General features: G+C 43.7%; 1 protein-coding gene across 3 annotated transcripts in view; it reads left to right on the top strand.

The window, feature by feature from the left end:
- KATNIP (katanin interacting protein) overlaps positions 1-16,920 on the top strand; it is a 172,472-nt gene that overhangs the window by 69,635 nt on the left and 85,917 nt on the right. For all 3 annotated transcript variants that reach the window (XR_009407000.1, XM_059415072.1, XM_059415073.1), the window contains one exon: positions 263-391. Coding sequence is in view for 2 of the 3 variants with exons in the window: in XM_059415072.1 (XP_059271055.1) it covers positions 263-391 (129 nt within the window). In the remaining variant the exon portion in view is untranslated. The remainder of the gene's footprint in view (positions 1-262; positions 392-16,920) is intronic.

The following is a 16,920-nucleotide window of genomic DNA, read 5'->3' as shown; positions in this document are numbered from 1 at the left end:
ACCAGCCCTCACTTGGTCCTCACTGAGCCAGTGTTTAGGTGTTGGGCGGCCCAAGTCTGCTTACTTTCCGTGTGCCTGCCGTGGTGTGGGGGAGGCAGGGATGGGTTTGACCCAGTCAGCTTTGGGAGCTGGCGCAGAGGAGGAGGAGGAGGTGAGGAGGGAACTGGAAGGCATGGAGACCGACGGAGAGGACAAGGGACCCAGCACGTCTTCAGGGACGTGAGTCGCTTTCCCCACACCTGTTCTCTCCACTTGTCCCTAGGGCACCAAGTCTTCCACTGACACCACGCCCTGTGATTTTCATCTCTCCCTTCTGGACACCCACGGATGCCCTGACCCTGCGAGCAATACCGACAAAGAAAGGATCCTCTTAACTATCCAGGATGTGATGGTAAGATGCATTTCAGCCTCATGTCCCCACGAAGGGCCGGGGTCTCTCCCAGAACCAAGCCGCTAGGCTGGAGGTCGGGCCCCATGAGAGCATCTTCCCCTACACCTGGGAAGATGGCGCTGGTCACAGCCAGATGTGGCTTTCACAAAAACCTCGGGTCCCCCACTAGTTTTAAAACAATACATGTGAAATTTGACCTGATGCTATTTTTAAATTTTTTTTTATTTTTATTTTTTTTTAAGATTTTATTTATTTGACAGACAGAGATTAGAAGTAGGCAGAGACACAGGCAGAGAGGAGGCTGAGAAGAGGAAGCAGGCCCCCTGCCGAGCAGAGAGCCTGATGTGAGGCTCAATCCCAGGACGATGAGATCATGACCTGAGCCGAAGGCAGAGGCCTAACCCACTGAGCCATCCAGGCGCCCCAATGCTATTTTTTTTAAAGATAGTGGAAGCTTGTATTAAGTGAACCTTCCTAAGTTCTGTGCACTGTGTTAGTAGGTTACCTCCATTCCTGCGTTAACCCTGTGAGTTAGATGCTAGGTATTTTCTTTCTTTCCTAAGATTTTATTTATTTATTTGAGAGAAAGAGAGAGTGTGTGTGAGAGAGAGCACAAGCAGGGGTGAGGGGTAGAGGGAGAGGCAGACTCCCTTCTGTGCAGGGAGCCCAGTGTGGGACTCGATCCCAGGACCCCGGGATCATGACCTGAGCCGGAGGCACATGAGTGGGCCACCCAGGCACTCAGGTGCTAAGCAGGAGAGAAAGGAGACCAGGCCTCAGAGGAACCCGGACCGGAAACCCGGACCCCATGGCTCCTTACTCCTTGCGATTAACGATCGTAGGCTGCGAATTCCGCGGAGCTGCTTTTGCTCCCCGGAGTGCCCAGTTCTCTGTAGGGGCAGCGGTCGGTTTTGAATATAATTGGTGTGCTGCCGGGAAGCGAGGGGCCGAGAGGTGGCCATCTGTCAGCTGAGCTTAGGATCCAGAAGACCTCTCCGTAGCGAACTCAGAGCTGGGAACAATGATGAAAAAATGTTTTTCAAAAATGAAATCCAGTGAGGAAACCACCAGCCAAAGCCAAATCGAGGGACTGTCTGCGAAACAGCTGGGCTGGGCTCTTCAGAACTATCGGCGGCACGAGAAAGCCTATTCCAGTTAAAAGAGGCTAACCAGATACCACAGTTAGGCCGCATGTGATCCTTGCGGTGGGGCCGGGGCCGGGTGGTGTCAGGGTGGTAACTGCTCTGAGTGTTGGGATGCTTTGGGAAATAGACAAATTTGAAAACTCGCTGTATTATATTGTATCGATGTGAAATTTCCTGAACTTGAGGATTATATTGTGTTTATGGAAGAGAAGGTCCTCGTTCTCAGGTCTTCCGAGAATTTGTGAAGGTGTAGGTGAAGGGTTTTTGGGGAGCAGTATAACCTTCCGTTTTGCAATTCTGGTAGGTTTTCTGTGGGTTTAGCTTTTTTTTTTTTTTTTTTTAAATAAAGTTATTTATTTTTTTTGAAGCTAGCACATTAAGGAAGAGATACTCTGCTTCAACAGAGCTAAGCATCAGCGGAGAAAGAAAGAGAAAAGTTTAAAAGGAGACCGAGTTGAGAGGCACCTGGGTGGCTCAGTGGGTGAAGCGTCTGTCTTTGGCTCAGGTCATGATCCCAGGGTCCTGGGATCGAGCCCCCACCTCAGGCTCCCTGCTCTGCGGGAAGCCTGCTTCTTCCTCTCCCACTCCCCCAGCTTGTGTTCCCTCTCTCGCTGTCTATCAAATAAATAAATAAAATCTTAAAAGAAAAAAAAAGGAGACGTAGTTGGAAAGGCTGAGTAGGATTGTATTGATGTTAATTTCCCAATTGTGCTGTTCTGCTTCATAATTATGCAGGGTGTTACCATGGGGGGTACATGGGATCTGTCTCTGTTGTTTCCTACAAACAGCATATGAAATCTACAATAAATGTGACCTAAAAAGTAAAAGCTAACTAAATAAACACAAATGCACATGTCCTACCTTCCAGAGGCTCAGATTCGGATCCTGGGTTTGGGCTCACGCATTTTTTTTGTTTCATTTTGTTTTGTTTTTTGTTTTTGTTTTTTAAAGCACCAACATACATGAGTGTAATTTGCAGCAATGTTTGAGACCCGGAGCGTTAAGAAAAGACAGAGCTGCAGATCTCAAAATTTGATATGCCCAAGAATCACTTAGGATATTTGTTTGAAATACATATTTTAGATTTCATTTTAAGTTAATGGAATTTGTATAGGAGACCTGCTTGCTTGATCTCTTTCAATTAAATAGATAAATCTTTTTTAGAAGATTGTGTTTTTAACAGAAGAACTTCCAGTGATTCTGAATCAGAAGACCTAAAGATTTCAGTTTACCTCAGATGGAAGGAAAGTTTTGGAGATAATTTGGACCTTGTGGGTTAGGTCTGGGACCATAAAAGAAAGGAATTTTAAAATTCAAAGTTCAAATCTTTCTTCGTCATATAAAAGTGAGATAACTGTGAAGTAAAAAACAAAACAAAACAAGAACAAAAACCCAAGAGATTCGTAAAAGCCAGAAGAGGATGGGAGGGAGCTCCGCCCTTGCCTCCCAAACCGTAATTTGTACTTCCAGAAACTCGGTGGCAGAGGATATTGCTTAAAATAATAAATGAGAGACACAAAACCATAATAGCTCCTGATGGCATCTCCTCTATTACAGATCAATTTCTATCCAGAACATCGACCATTAGGATCAAGGAAAGACAAAATTATGTTTTAAGGCGGCGAGAAAGTCCTAATGTATTTTAGAAATATTTTCCTTCTCTCTTTCTCTTTTTAAAGATTTCATTTATTTATTTGACAGAGAGAAAGAATGTGTGCACTCGAGAGAAAGAGATAGAGCACGCACAGGCAGGGTGGGGGGGGCAGAGAGAGAGGAGGAAGCAGGCTCCCCACGGAGCAGGGACCCCCATGTGGGACTCGATCCCAGAACCCTGGGATCCTGACCTGAGCGGAAGCCAGACGCTTAACCGGCTGAGCCACCCAGGTGGCCCTAGAAATATTTTCATAGAAAATTATTTTATTTAGGGTTTGACTGTTTAAAGAGGTGAAGTTTAGGTAAACAGAAAAGCGTTTTGTGTAATTAAAGCATCATTAAGAAAATGAATACGAATCCTTCATATCTGGCTTTTCTCACTTTAGTCACATTCAAAGTATGTTTCAAACTAGGAAAAAAAAAAACAGTTCAGAGAAAACAGGGGCCTGGAGCAGAGGATTTATGAGTTGAAAGAACTAAGCTGGATGTTAAGGTGGAAGTAAAATACGGTGATGAATAGAAGAGGGTGTGGCCAAGAGGGCTGCGGGGTCTGCTTCAGCTCACAGATGTGTCTCCTTGGCTGGCCTCCTGCTGTGTTGGGGTCATTACTGTCACTGCCCTATTTTAATTCCAGTGTAGCTAACTGCAGTGTTATATTAGCTTCAGGTGTACCATCGGTGATTCAGCCGTTCTGTACATGACTCCGCGCTCAGCATGATAAATGTACTCTTAAGCCCTATCACCTAATCTCCACCCCCTGCCAGCCGCCATGACCAGCTGTTTTTCTCTATAGCTAGGAGTCAGCTTCTTGGTTTGTCTCTTTCTTTTTTTTTTTTTTTCATTGTTTTGTTTTTTAAATTCCACATATGGTGAAATCACATGGTATTTGTCTTCCACGGACTTATTTCACATAATACTCTCTAGCTCCATCCGCGTTGTTGCAAATGGCAAGATTTCATTCTTCTTGATGGCTGAGTAATAGTCCATCAGATATCTGTGTCACAACATTTTTAGCCATCCATCGTTGGACACTGGGGTTGCCTCTGTAATTTGGCTATTATAAATAATGCTGTAATAAACATGGGGGTATGTGTATCTTTTTGAATGTGTGTTTTCCTGTTCTTTGGGTAAATACCCAATATTTATGGAATTATGGGATCATATACTAATTCTTTAGTTATTTTTGAGGAGCCTTCATCCTGGTTGTACCAGCTTCGGCTCCCTAGTGCACGAGGGTTCCTTTTTCTCCACATCCTTGCCAACACCTATCGTTTCTTGTGTTTTTTATATTAGCCATTGGGACCGGTGTGAGGTGCGATCTCATTGTGGTTTTGATTTACATCAAAGTGATGTTGAGCATCTTTTCATGTGCCTGTTGGCCCTCTGGAAGTCTTCTACGGAGAAATGTCTGCCCATGTCTTCTGCTCATTTTTTAAGTAGATCTTTTTTTTTTTTTTTTTTTTGGTGTTGTGTCAGTTCTTGACGTTCTGGATACTAACCCTTGCACATACCTTCTCCCATTCAGTACATTGTCTTTCATTTTGTTGATTGTTTCCTTTGCTGCGCAGACGCTTTTTGTTATTTAAAAAAAAGAGTTGTTTTTTTAATTGAAAGAGAGAGAGAGCGAGAGCTGGGGGGAAAGGGCAGAGGGAGAGGGAGACGAGCAGATTCCCCGCTTGATGGGGAGCCGGATGCATGACTTGATCCCAGGACCCTGAGACCATGACCTGAGCCCAAATCAAGAGTCAGATGCTTGACCAACTGAGCCACCAGGTGCCTCAGAAGCTTTTCATTTTCATGTGGTCCCAGCAGGTCATTTTCACTTTCGTTTCCCTTGCCTCGAGAGACAGATCTAGGAAAATAATGCTACGGCTGATGTCAGAGGCATTACTGTCTGTGCTTTTAGGATTTTTATGGTTTCGGGTCTCACATTTAGGTCCTTTATCTGTTTTGAGTTTATTTTTGTGTGTGGTATAAGAAAGTGGCCCAGTTTCATTCTTTCTGCATGTTGCTGTCCAGTTTTCCCAACACCGTTCGTCTAAGAGACTGTCTTTTTCCCATTGCATATTCTTGCCCACTTTGTTGAAAATTAATTGACCATATAAGTGTGGGTTTAATACTAGGCCTTCTATTCTGCTTCATTGATCTGTGTGTCTGTTTTTTGTGCCAGTACCATACTGTTTTGAGTACTACAGTTTTGTGGTATATCTGGAAATCTGGGAATGTGATACCTTCAGTGTTTTTCTTCTTTTTCAAGATTGCTCTGGCTATTTGGGATCTTTTGTGGTTCCTCACAAATTTTACGATTATTTGTTCTATCTATTTGAAAAATGTTGGTGGTATTTTAATAGGGATTGCATTAAATCTGTAGATTGCTTTTGGGGTAGTATGGACATTTTAACAATGTTTGTTCTCCCAGTCCATGAGAATGGAATATCTCTTCATTTGTTTGGGTCATCTTCAATTTCTTTCATTAATGTTGCATAGTTTTCTGAGTATAGATCTTTCACCTCCTTGGTTAGGTTTATTCTTAGGTATTTTATTCTTTTTGGTGCAGTTGTAAGTGGGGTTGTTAATTTCCTTTTCTGCTACCTCATCATTAGTGTATAGAAATGCAGTGGATTTCTGTACATTGATTTTGGATCCTGTGACTTTACTGGATTAATTTATCAGTTCTTGTCGTTGTTTAGTGCAGTCTTTAGAGATTTCTATATAGTATCATGTTGTCTGCGGTTAGTGACTTCTTGCTAGCCGAGTTAGATGCATTTTGTTTCTTTTTCTTGTCTGATTGCTATGGCTAGGACTTCAGTCCCATGTTCAATAAAAGTGGTGAAAGCAGGGGTGCCTCGGTGGCTCAGTGGGTTAAAGCCTCTGCCTTCAGCTCAGGTCATGATCTCAGGGTCCTGGGATCAAGACCCGTCCGTGTCTGGCTCTCTGCTCAGCAGGGAGCCTGCTTCCCTTCCTCTCTCTCTGCCTGCCTCTCTGCCTACTTGTGATCTCTGTCAAATAAATAAATAAAATCTTAATAAAAAAAAAAAAAAAGTGTTGCAAGTGGACATCCTTTCTCTAGTTTCCTTGTCCTGATCCTGACCTTAGGGGAAAACTCGGAGTTTTTTTTTTATCTCAGCATGATGTTAGTCCTGGGTTTTTCATACATGGCCTTTATCATGTTGAGCTATGTTCCCTCTAAACCTACTTTGTTGATGGTTTTCACCATGAATGGATATTGCTCTTGGTCAGGTGGTGTTTATGCACCAATTGAAATGACCGTATGGTTTTTATCATCTCTCTTGTTGATTTGGTGCATCACATTGAGTGGTTCTCGAATATTGAGCCATCCTTGCAGCCCAGTACTAAATCCCACTTGATCATGGTGAATGGTTTCTTTAAGATACTGGTGGATTTGGTTTGCTGATATTTTGTTGAGGATTTTTGCATCTGTATTCATCAGTGACATTGGCCTACAATTCTTTTTTTTTTTTTTGGTAATGTCTTTATCTGGTTTTGGTGTCAGGATAATACTAGCCTCATGGAATGAATTAGAAAGTTTTCATCCTCTTCTACTTTTTGGAATAATTTGAGAAAAATGGGTATTAGCTCTTCTTTAAACGTGTGCTGGAATTCACCCGTGAAGCCAACTGATCTGGGCTTTTGTCTGTTGACAGTTTTTTGATTACTGATTCAATTTCACTGTTCAAATTTTTTTATTTTTTCCTGGTAATCAGCCTGTTCAAATTTTCTGGGTTTTTTTCCTGGTTCGGTTTGGGGACGTTATGTGTTTGTAGGAATTTATCCACTTCTTCTAGTTTGTCCAATTTGGGGGGCATATAATTTTGCATAATATTCTCTTGTAATCCTTTGTGTTTTGGTGGTGTCTGTTTTTGTGGCTCCTCTTTCTGATTTTGTCTCTCTGTGTCTCTCTCAATGAGTCTGGCTAGGTTTATCAATTTTGTTGATCTTTTCAAAGAACCAGCTCCTGGTTCTATTATTCTTTTAGTTTCTATTTCATTTATTTCTGTTCTTTTTTTTTTTTTTTTAAGATTATTTATTTATTTATTTGACACAGAGAGAGATCACAAGTAAGCAGAGTGGAGGGAGGGGCGGGGAAGCAGGCTCCTCACCGAGCAGAGAGCCGGATGTGGGGCTCGATCCCAGGATCCTGAGATCATGACCTTAGCCCAAGGCAGAGGCTTAACCCACTGAGCCACCCAGGCACCCCTCATTTATTTCTGTTCTAATCTTTATTATTTTCTTCCTTCTGCTGATTTTGGGTTGTGTTTGTTCTTTTTCTAGTTCCTTTAGGTATAAGGTTAGGTTGCTTCCTTGAGCTTTTCCTTGCTTCTGGAGGTAGGCCTGTATTGCTATAAACTTACCTCTTAGGAACAGCTTTTGATGTGTCCCAAAGGTTTTGGACCATCGTATTTTCATTTGTCTCCATGTATTTTTTTTTAATTTCTTCTTTGATTTCTTGGTTGACCCATTCCTTGTTCAGTAGTGTGTTATTTAACCTCCATGTATTTGTGCTTTTTTCAGGTTTTTTTTTTTCTTGTGGTTGATTTCTAGTTTCATAGCATTATGGTCAGAAAAGATGCATGGTATGACTTTAGTCTTTTTGAATTGAGACTTGTTTTGTGACCTAATATATGGTCTGTTCTGGAGAATATTTCATGTGCATTTGAAAAGAGCATGTATTCTACTGTTTTAGGATAGAAGGTTCTGAATATATCTGTTAGACCCATTTGGTCCAATATTTCATTCAAAGCCACTGTTTCCCTGTTGATTTTCTGCTTGGAAGATATGTCCATTGACATAAGTGTGATGTTAAAGTCTGCTGCTATTATTGTGTTACTATTGATTACTTCCCTTATGTTTATTATTCCCTGCTTTATGTATTTAGGTGCTCCTATATTGCTTATGTAAGTATTTCCAATTGTTATTACTCTTGGTGGATTATTCCCTTTGTGATTACATAGTGTCCTTTGTCTCTTGTTAGAGTCTTTGTTTTAAAGTCTATTTTGTCTGAATAAGTACTGCTATCCAAGCTTTCTTTTCACTTCTATTTGCATGATAAATGCTTTTCCATCCCTTTGCTTTATTATTTTTTTAAGGTTTGTTTATTTATTTGACAGACAGAAATCACAAGGAGGCAGAGAGGCAGGCAGAGAGAGAGAGGAGGAAGCAGGCTCCCCGCTGAGCAGAGAGCCCGATGCGGGGCTCGATCCCAGGACCCTGGGATCATGACCCAAGCCGAAGGCAGAGGCTTTAACCCACTGAGCCACCCAGGCGCCCCCATCCCTTTGCTTTCAATTTGCTTGTGTCTTTATGTCTGAAATGAGTCTCTTGTAGGCAGCATATGGGTGGGTCTTGCTTTTTTTATCTACTCTGTTACCCTGTGTCTTTTGATAAGAGCATTTGTTCCAAAGTAATTATTGATAGGTATATACTTATTACCAATTTTTTACTTGTTTTATGACTGGGTTTTTTTTTTCTTAAGAGCTACTTATTTATTTTAGAGAGAGAATGAGAGCAAATAGGGGACAGGGAGAGAGAGGGAGAGAATCCTTAACCAGACCCCCCGCTGAGCAGAGGGCCTGATGCGGGACTTGATCCCAGAACCCTGAGATCATGACCTGAGCCGAAATCAAGAGTTATCGGCTTAACCAACTTCGCCTCCATATGCCCCATTTTCATTTTTTATTACTACTTTTTCTCTCTCCTGTTTAGCTTGCTTTCCGTTACTCTGACCTCCAGGTCACTAATCTGTTCTCCTTTCTCTAGCCTACTATTCATTCCTTTGAGTGCATTCTTCATTTAAGTTATCACGTTCTTCTTTGATTAGTTCATTTTTATGTTTTCTATCTCTTTCTTGTCTCACTGAAGCCTTCCACTGTTGAGTCCAGTGAGTATCTTTAGGACCATTACTTTAAATTCTCTATCAAGTACTTTCTTGTCTTTGTTCTATTTAGGTCTCTTGCTGTGATTTTGTCCCATTCTTTCATTTGGGATATTTTCTTCTGGCACCTCATTTTGTCTAACTCTCTGTGCCTCTATCTATGTGTTAGGAAAGTCAGCTACATCTCCTGGTCTTGAAGGTAGTGGCCTTACAAAGAAGAGGTCCTGTGGTGGCCTGCAGTGCAATGTCCCCTGTTTTCAGAACCTCAAGGATGTCTCCTATGTGTGTTGCATGTGCCTGCCTGTTGTAGCTGAGCTGGTGCTCCTGTCAGTCCAGTCGTCTGCAGTGGCTCTCTTTGCCTAGTGAGGGCAGTGTTTGGTCCCTGTGTTGTTAGCAGGCCAATCTTGTTCCGCCTTGGGCTTGAGTTGAGTCATATCCAGCATTTGCCAGAAATGCAGTAGCACCAAACTATAGGAAGCTTTCCCTGTGTTGTCCCAGAGAAGCTTTTGTTGGTGGGCGGGGCTTGCACAGACCAGATGTCTGCCCCCAGCCCCCTGCTAGAGCCACACTTGGACTGGTGTACGTAATTATCTTCTGTCCCTGGGGCAAGAGTCACTTTTAGCAGTACTGGCCCCTACCAAGTGGGGCTGCTTGCACACTCCTAGGCTTGTGACACCACTTTGGATGGGCTCCAGCCAAGGACATATTGGAGGGTGTATGTCCACAGGAGAACTTAGGGGCAGGCACACTGTAAGCAAGCTAGAAGGGGTTGGTGCTGTGCTGGTCCCCACAGGTGTCTATGTGTCTAGACTGGGGGACAGGTAAGGGAAATGGCACTCATCGGCTCCTTTGCTCCTGGAGAAGTCTGCTAAGATTCCCACCCCTCTGGCACACACCGTGACACTAGCAAACACATGTCGCACCCGTTCACCCTACGCGTTTTTTGAATTGCTGCTTCGGGGCTGTATCTTCTGGGCTCTCTCCCTAAGGACAAGGACTCAGTTTCCTCTCACTCTCTTGTATCTCCCAGAGCCAAGCAACTACTTTTTAAAGCTCCATGTGTCAAGCTTCACTGATTATAAGTGAGATTGAGCCCCTCTGGTGTTCAAAGCCATATGTTATGGGGATTTGTCTTCCTTACACAGGTTCCCTAGGCTGGGGTGCTTGTGGGAGGGTCTGTTTCTCTCCCTTCTCCACACCTGCGATGTCCCTCCCTCTGTCCCCCCTACGGACAGTCCCACAGGTCCGATTAGCTCCCGACTGCATCCGTGCTCAACCTGCCTTCTTCAATGTGGCCTCTTCTCTGGGTTTAGCTGTGGAGAGTCTGTTCTGCATCTTTGGGTCACTTTCTGGGTTATTTACACTGATGTGGATGTTATCTAGTTGTATCCGTGGGGCAAGGTGGCCTTAGAATCTTCCTATTTCACCACCTTCCCTGGGCGTCCTGTTTTATTATGAATTATTTGAGTATTTTACATGACATAGTGAGACAAGTGGGTAATATCCCTTGGCCTGGGTATCAGGGCATGGCAGGGAGCTGTTGTGGCAGAGGTAACAGTGTTGTCAACACAGCTTGGCTGTCATTGTGTGGAAACAGAGGCCCAGTGATACCAGGCTTTCTAACTTTAAGAGAAGCCAGGTATCTGGGTTTGTTTGTGCTTGGTTTCTCCAAAAAATTTTTTTTAAAGATTGTTATTTATTTATTTGACAGACAGAGATCACAAGCAGGCAGAGAGGCAGGCAGAGAGAGAGGAAGGGAAGCAGGCTCCCTGCTGAGCAGAGAGCCCAAAGTGGGGCTCGATCCCAGGACCCTGGGATCATGACCTGAACTGAAGGCAGAGGCTTTAACCCACTGAGCCACCCAGGTGCCCCCCCCCCCAATTTTTTTTAATGTTGATTACTAACTCACTATTTTCTATAGATCAAACAAAATATATGGCTGGCCAGATTCGGCCTGAGACCACTGGCTTGCAACCACTGGTTTAGAAAGCTTTGTGTCTTCCTGACAAGAGGAAGGAGAGGTCTTTCTCCTTTCCAGGGACACTGGAGTTAGCACCTCTGGTACCCAGAGCCACCGGGGGGCAAGGTGCCCTGAATGTACCCAGAGATGCCTAGCTAGACAGCTCAGACCAAAGGACAGCCTAACTGATGGCATTAGGCCGTGCCCTGGGCAGGAGGGTCAGACAGCATAAGGCCAGCTGTACAGGAATTCTTCAGTAATGAGTTTGAATGATTCATGGGGAATGGTGCTGAGCAAGCACTCACTGCCCATGAAATGCTGGTCCAGAAGTGAGAGATAGAGTGATCCTTTCACCCAATAGAGCATTTCTGTACGTCAAGGCACCGGATGGTATCTGAGCTACTAACGCTTCCTTTGCAGTCTTAATGAAAGTAAAGACTAACTAACCTCTGGGTCACTACTGGAATAAATAATGCCATGTATTTCTTGCAGTTATAGTCTATGTAGGACTTCTTAGGTATTTGTACATTATTTTGTATCGTTTAATATGACATCTAACATATGAGTGCTTTCTCATTAGAAAAGAGTGAAATTATTCAGAGGTGAGTAAAACATGGAAAGCTCTCTCCACCTACCTAGCCAAACCATACCCAGCTTTAAGTTTTATTGAGGAACCCTTTAGTTCATCATTTACTTATTTTTCACTCATTCATTTATTGGCTTCTGTTTTGTTCATTTTTTAAAAAGATTTTATTTATTTATTTGACACAGAGTGAAATCACAAGTAGGCAGAGAGGCAGGCAGTGAGAGAGAGGGGTAAGCAGGCTCCCCGCTGAGCAAAGAGCCTGATGTGGGGCTCGATCCCAGGACCCTGAGATCATGACCTGAGCCAAAGGCAGAGGCTTAACCCACTGAGCCACCCAGGTGCCCCAGTTTTGGTTCATTTTTACTTTTATCTTGATTCTTGCCCTAAACTTGGTGCTTTAATTGATTGCTTTGGTTCTCTCCCCACCCCATGTTACAGCCTGTTGTGTTAAGCACTTAATTCATCTATTTCCAGTCTTGTTTTCTAATACAACAGTTTTTAAGGCTATAAGTTTTCCTCCAAATACTGCTTTGTCCTTATCCCACAAATTTTGCTATGTGTGTAGTGTTTTCATGATCATTTAATTCTAACTGGTTTGTGATTCGGGAGGGGAGGGAGTTCCCTCTTTATATAGGAGAGTTTTTATTAATGTTCCAAGTACATAGCTTTCTTGTTTGTCTTTTTTTTTTCCTGTCCTTTTGTGGTAATTTCTAATTATACTATATTATGATCAGAGGATGGTTTGTTTGGTTTCTGGTTTTTGGGAGCTTTTGAAATTTTGTTTCTTGTCTACCAGATCATTTTTATGACTACTCCATGTTATTCAAAAGAATAATATTCTTCTTTTGGTACAAAGTTCTCTATGTATCTAGAAAGTCAAGCCATTTATTGAGTATTTAACCTGGTGAGTCTTAAAGTATAGCTCAGACCACCCACATCAGAATCACCTGGGCTTCTTATTAAAAATGTGAAATTTCTCACTCAAAGATATAGAATTAGATGGGGGGGCTGGGTCGTAGGGTCCTAATGGACTGTTTGGAATCTGCGTTTTTAATAAGGCAGGAAATTTTTATGCTCATTAGCAAACTACTGCAATAGATCCTACTTAATTTTTATTTACTTCATCTAGTTGATTTCTCTGAACTTGCCAATTTTCCCTTATATTTCTCTGTTGTTGCTTTATATATTTCAAATCACTATTACTGTGTGCATACAGAGTCAAGATATTTTCTGACAGGTTGGATATTTAATCCATTTAAATAGGTCAGTATTAACATCTATCCCATTTAAAGCAGTAGGTATCCCTTTTCAATTTGAAGGTTTGTGTTCTTCTTTAGCCCTGGAAAATCTTCTGTCATCATCATCATCATCATCATCATCATTCTCTTTCATTGTGTCTGTTCTATTCTCTGGAGTTTCTATTGCACAAATATTGGCCCACATTTATCCTTCAAGTCTCTTAATTTTTCTTTCACACTTTATTTTTGTCTTTTTGTACTGTGTTCTTATAAAATTGTTTGATTTTCTAGCACATCTTTTTTTTTTTTTTAAGATTTTATTTATTTATTTGACAGACAGAGATCACAAGTAGGCAGAGAGGCAGGCAGAGAGAGAGAGAGAGAGAAGGAAGCAGGCTCCCTGCGGAGCAGAGAGCCCGATGCGGGGCTCTATCCCAGGACCCTGAGATCATGACCTGAGCCGAAGGCAGCAGCCCAAACCACTGAGCCACCCAGGCGCCCCTCTAGCGCATCTTTTATCTGTTTCTACTATTTAGTTTATCTTTTTAAAATGTCAATAAAATTAAAACTTTTGGGATATCTAGTTGTTTCTTTTTCATGGATGAGATGTCCTCTTTAATGTCTCTAGGGATGTTAATTTTCTGTATTCTAGTCTTTTTCTATTCATTGTATTAACTCTCTTTTATTGGGTATTAGTTCTTTTGTTAATTAAATTTGGTGCCTGTCTTTCAGGGTGTTGATTTTCCCCAGATGTTTTCCCATTCTTGGTTGTGTGCTCATCTTTGTATTTGAGAATCCCACACCCTCTGCCCATCCTGTTTGGTGTAACATAACCCCAGTGATTGGGATACAAGCTGTGTACCTTAGGTATGGGCGCTCCTGCCTACCTTGAGGACGGTGGCTTCCTGGGGCATTGCCTACCCTCTGGGCTTCAGCCTATAGGTGAGCGCTTCTACACTTAATACACTGGGGAGGGGCCAGCAGTCCTAAAAGCATCTTCCCAAGGAATGCCCCAGCACTTCCTCTCTCTCCATCTTGACTCTGGACTCAATTACGTACTACTCCTTCTGTGGAAAATGTTAATGCCCATGTTTGGGTCTGAAGTTTCCTTTGCTTTTAGTTATTCATAGATGGGTTCTCTGCTCTCTGTCCTTTAGAGAGCGTTTGAGGCATTCCTCAAAATCTCTAGTTGGCTGGCGGCATTGTTTGTTACTTTTTCTCTATCCCCTCACCCCTGTCCAATTTCCCACAGCCAGCCCCTGCTCTGGGCAGGCTCAGGTGAGGCCGCAAAGGCACACTGATGCCAAGGGACACAGCCATGGAAACAGGCAGGCAGCCTCCAGGACCTTCCGCCCCCACCCCTGACGTCACTCCACTCCGTAAGACAAGGGTAGATTTTTTGTTTTCTTCATAGCAGTGGACGTTTGAGACTGAACTCTAAGGTACTTCATAATTAAGTTTAGCTTTGAATGAAAATTAGTGCAAGAAAATGCAAGGGTGAGTGGGACAATAAGAAAGTGTCAAAAACTAACAATATCCCACAGGTATTTGAAGCACATAACATATGACTCAGATTTGCCTGGCAACAGCTCCATCAGAATGGGTGGAAGGGAATGCAACTTGAAAAATACACAGCGTGGACCCTAAAGTTAGGGCCCAAGTTGCTTTATTCCGGGAAGTTTGTGATCCAGGCACCACCAGGACTGAAACTTGGGCTGGCATGCCCTAGATTTGGCTTCTTGAAGCCTGTTGCACTTGTCATTTCTTCTAGAATGGCCATCTTTTTTTTTTTTTTTTTTAGGTTTTATTTTTTTTTTTGACAGAGAGAGATTGCAAGTAGGCAGAGAGGCAGGCAGGGGGGGGGGGGGCGGGGGGGGGGCGGGAAGCAGGCTCCCTGCAGAGCAGATTTCAGAGCAGAGCAGAGCAGTCCTGATGTGGGATTCAATCCCAGGACCCTTAGATCATGACCTGAACCGAAGGCAGAAGCTTAACCTGCTGAGCCATCCAGGCGCCCCTAGAATGGCCATCTTTATTGCTGGACTAGAAATTCCATGAGAACACTCTGTCGGCCTGGTTCATTCCTCTGTGCCTAATAGTTAGCACGTCATACCTACTGTTCAGGACAAACATACTCAACAACAAATATTGGTTGAATAAATGAATGAATGGAAGAAAAAAAAAAAATAACCCTTTGATGTCAGGTAAAAATCCTTTGTGGACCAGGCAGATGAATACACATGTGCAAAGCGGCTCATGGAGGGCAAGAGGAGTGAGTGGGAATTATCGCGACCAACAATGCATGCCCGACCCCGACGCCTTCCCAACCCCAATTTTATTAAGACTGCCAACCAAATGAGACCTCACTGGGGATCTTACTGGGGAGCTGGGGGGCTGGCTGCGGGTCAGGGACCTCCACCCCAAAGATCACTGCTCCCTCTTGAAGACTGTCAGTCTCCATCGTGGCTTCACGGTCAAAACATCTGATCTTCTCCGAGGCAAACTCAGTATATCATGTGACATATAGAGCATGCTGTCATCTGAATTTGAAATGTTCTGTGAAAGCAGTCAGGGAGCACTGATTCATAACTCTCACGGCCGCGCAGCCCTTCAGCAACCTTGTCAGTCTCCAGAGCCCATTTTCCCACATTGGAGGGGGGCCGGGGCGGGGGGTCTTGGGCCCAGAAACTTGCTTGAGGACCCAGAGCGGCTGGAGTCAGGCTCAGAACCCAGGTGCAGAACTTAGACCCAGCCGTTCCCCTTTCTGAGTGTAGTCAGAGGTCTGCTTGCGTCACTAGCACTTAGCACACATATGAGCACGTTTTCTGCCCTCAAGGCTGCTTTGTGTCAAAAGCTCTTACAGGCGCCGCCTTTCATCGGTCCCACAGTCACTGAGGCCCTGACTTTCATCCCGCTCTAGAGACCCCTGGCTTCCACCGCATTGGTATCGGGCAGGAAATAAACACGGGCACCATGGTGCGGAGCCCGGACTTTGGAGTCAAACAGTCATTCATCCAAGCTGACTCTGCCGTTGCTAGCGGCGCGACCTTGCACGGGTCCTTGGGTGCCCTGAGCCTCGAAGACAAGGACCCCCACTGGGATGGTGGGAGGCTGCAACAAGATAAGGTTAGCTCGGCGCCCCGTATGTAGCAAAAGCTTGGTCATTGGTAGCTGGTGCCGCTGGGAATGTTAGATTTCACCGTTATTGCCAACATTTCCTATGTCATGGCACCTAGTTCCCTCCCTCCCTAGCCCTGCAGAAGGAGGCAGATCAGGACTGTAAGACACTAATCCACTGACCTGTCAAACCCCTACTGCGTTTTAGCAGGTGGTCTGGGCATCTGTTCCTCCCTCTGCCTCCTCCCTGGCTCCCCGTCCCCGGCAAGGGGACCTGATTTGTTCTCCACCTGCCGTGTTTACCGCCTAGCATCTGAGCAGAGGGCTTTCTGTTGCAAAGGCGTGAGCCTAACATTTTTAACACTGAACACTGAAATCACATATGATCAGGTTGTAAAGCAAAGCTCTAACGTTAGTTTTCAGAGAGAAATTTCTAGAGAACAGCTTCAAAAGCAACCAGTATAGCCCCCTGCACAGTATCCCTTTGAAGCATGGCCAGGTTGGCCTCCAAAGCGACCAATCCAAGGTCCTTAGCCTTGCAGATGGAAAGGGTTTGAACCACTTCCTGGAGGGAGTGTGGCTCCTCACTCCGTCTCCCTTTTGCCCCAGGAACAGATGGTTTTAGATCACATCGGCATCCTAAGCGCATAGGTTCTTAAAGTTTGCTCATCCAGTGTGAGCAAATGTATTATTTTTCTTTTCAGAGAAGATACCAGCCACGCAGAATCTGGGCTGCTTTTTCGTGTGTGTTTTGTCAATACAATTATGGCATTGAAATTTGCATTAACTTAACAGAAGCAAAAGCAAATGCAAACAGGAGGAATTATTGAAATTCAGATTCTTCTTACTGCAAGAGGCGTTTTTAAAAATACCGCATCGGTTTAGTAAATTGTGAAAATAATATTACGAGGTCGGAGTTGCTATGTTTCAACCGTGTTTG

This window comes from Mustela nigripes, chromosome 11 (genome assembly GCF_022355385.1).
Source record: "Mustela nigripes isolate SB6536 chromosome 11, MUSNIG.SB6536, whole genome shotgun sequence".
In the NCBI taxonomy this organism is placed as follows: domain Eukaryota; kingdom Metazoa; phylum Chordata; class Mammalia; order Carnivora; family Mustelidae; genus Mustela; species Mustela nigripes.
The sequence above is the reverse complement of the archived record's forward strand: the minus strand, read 5'-3'. Positions and strand labels throughout refer to the sequence as shown.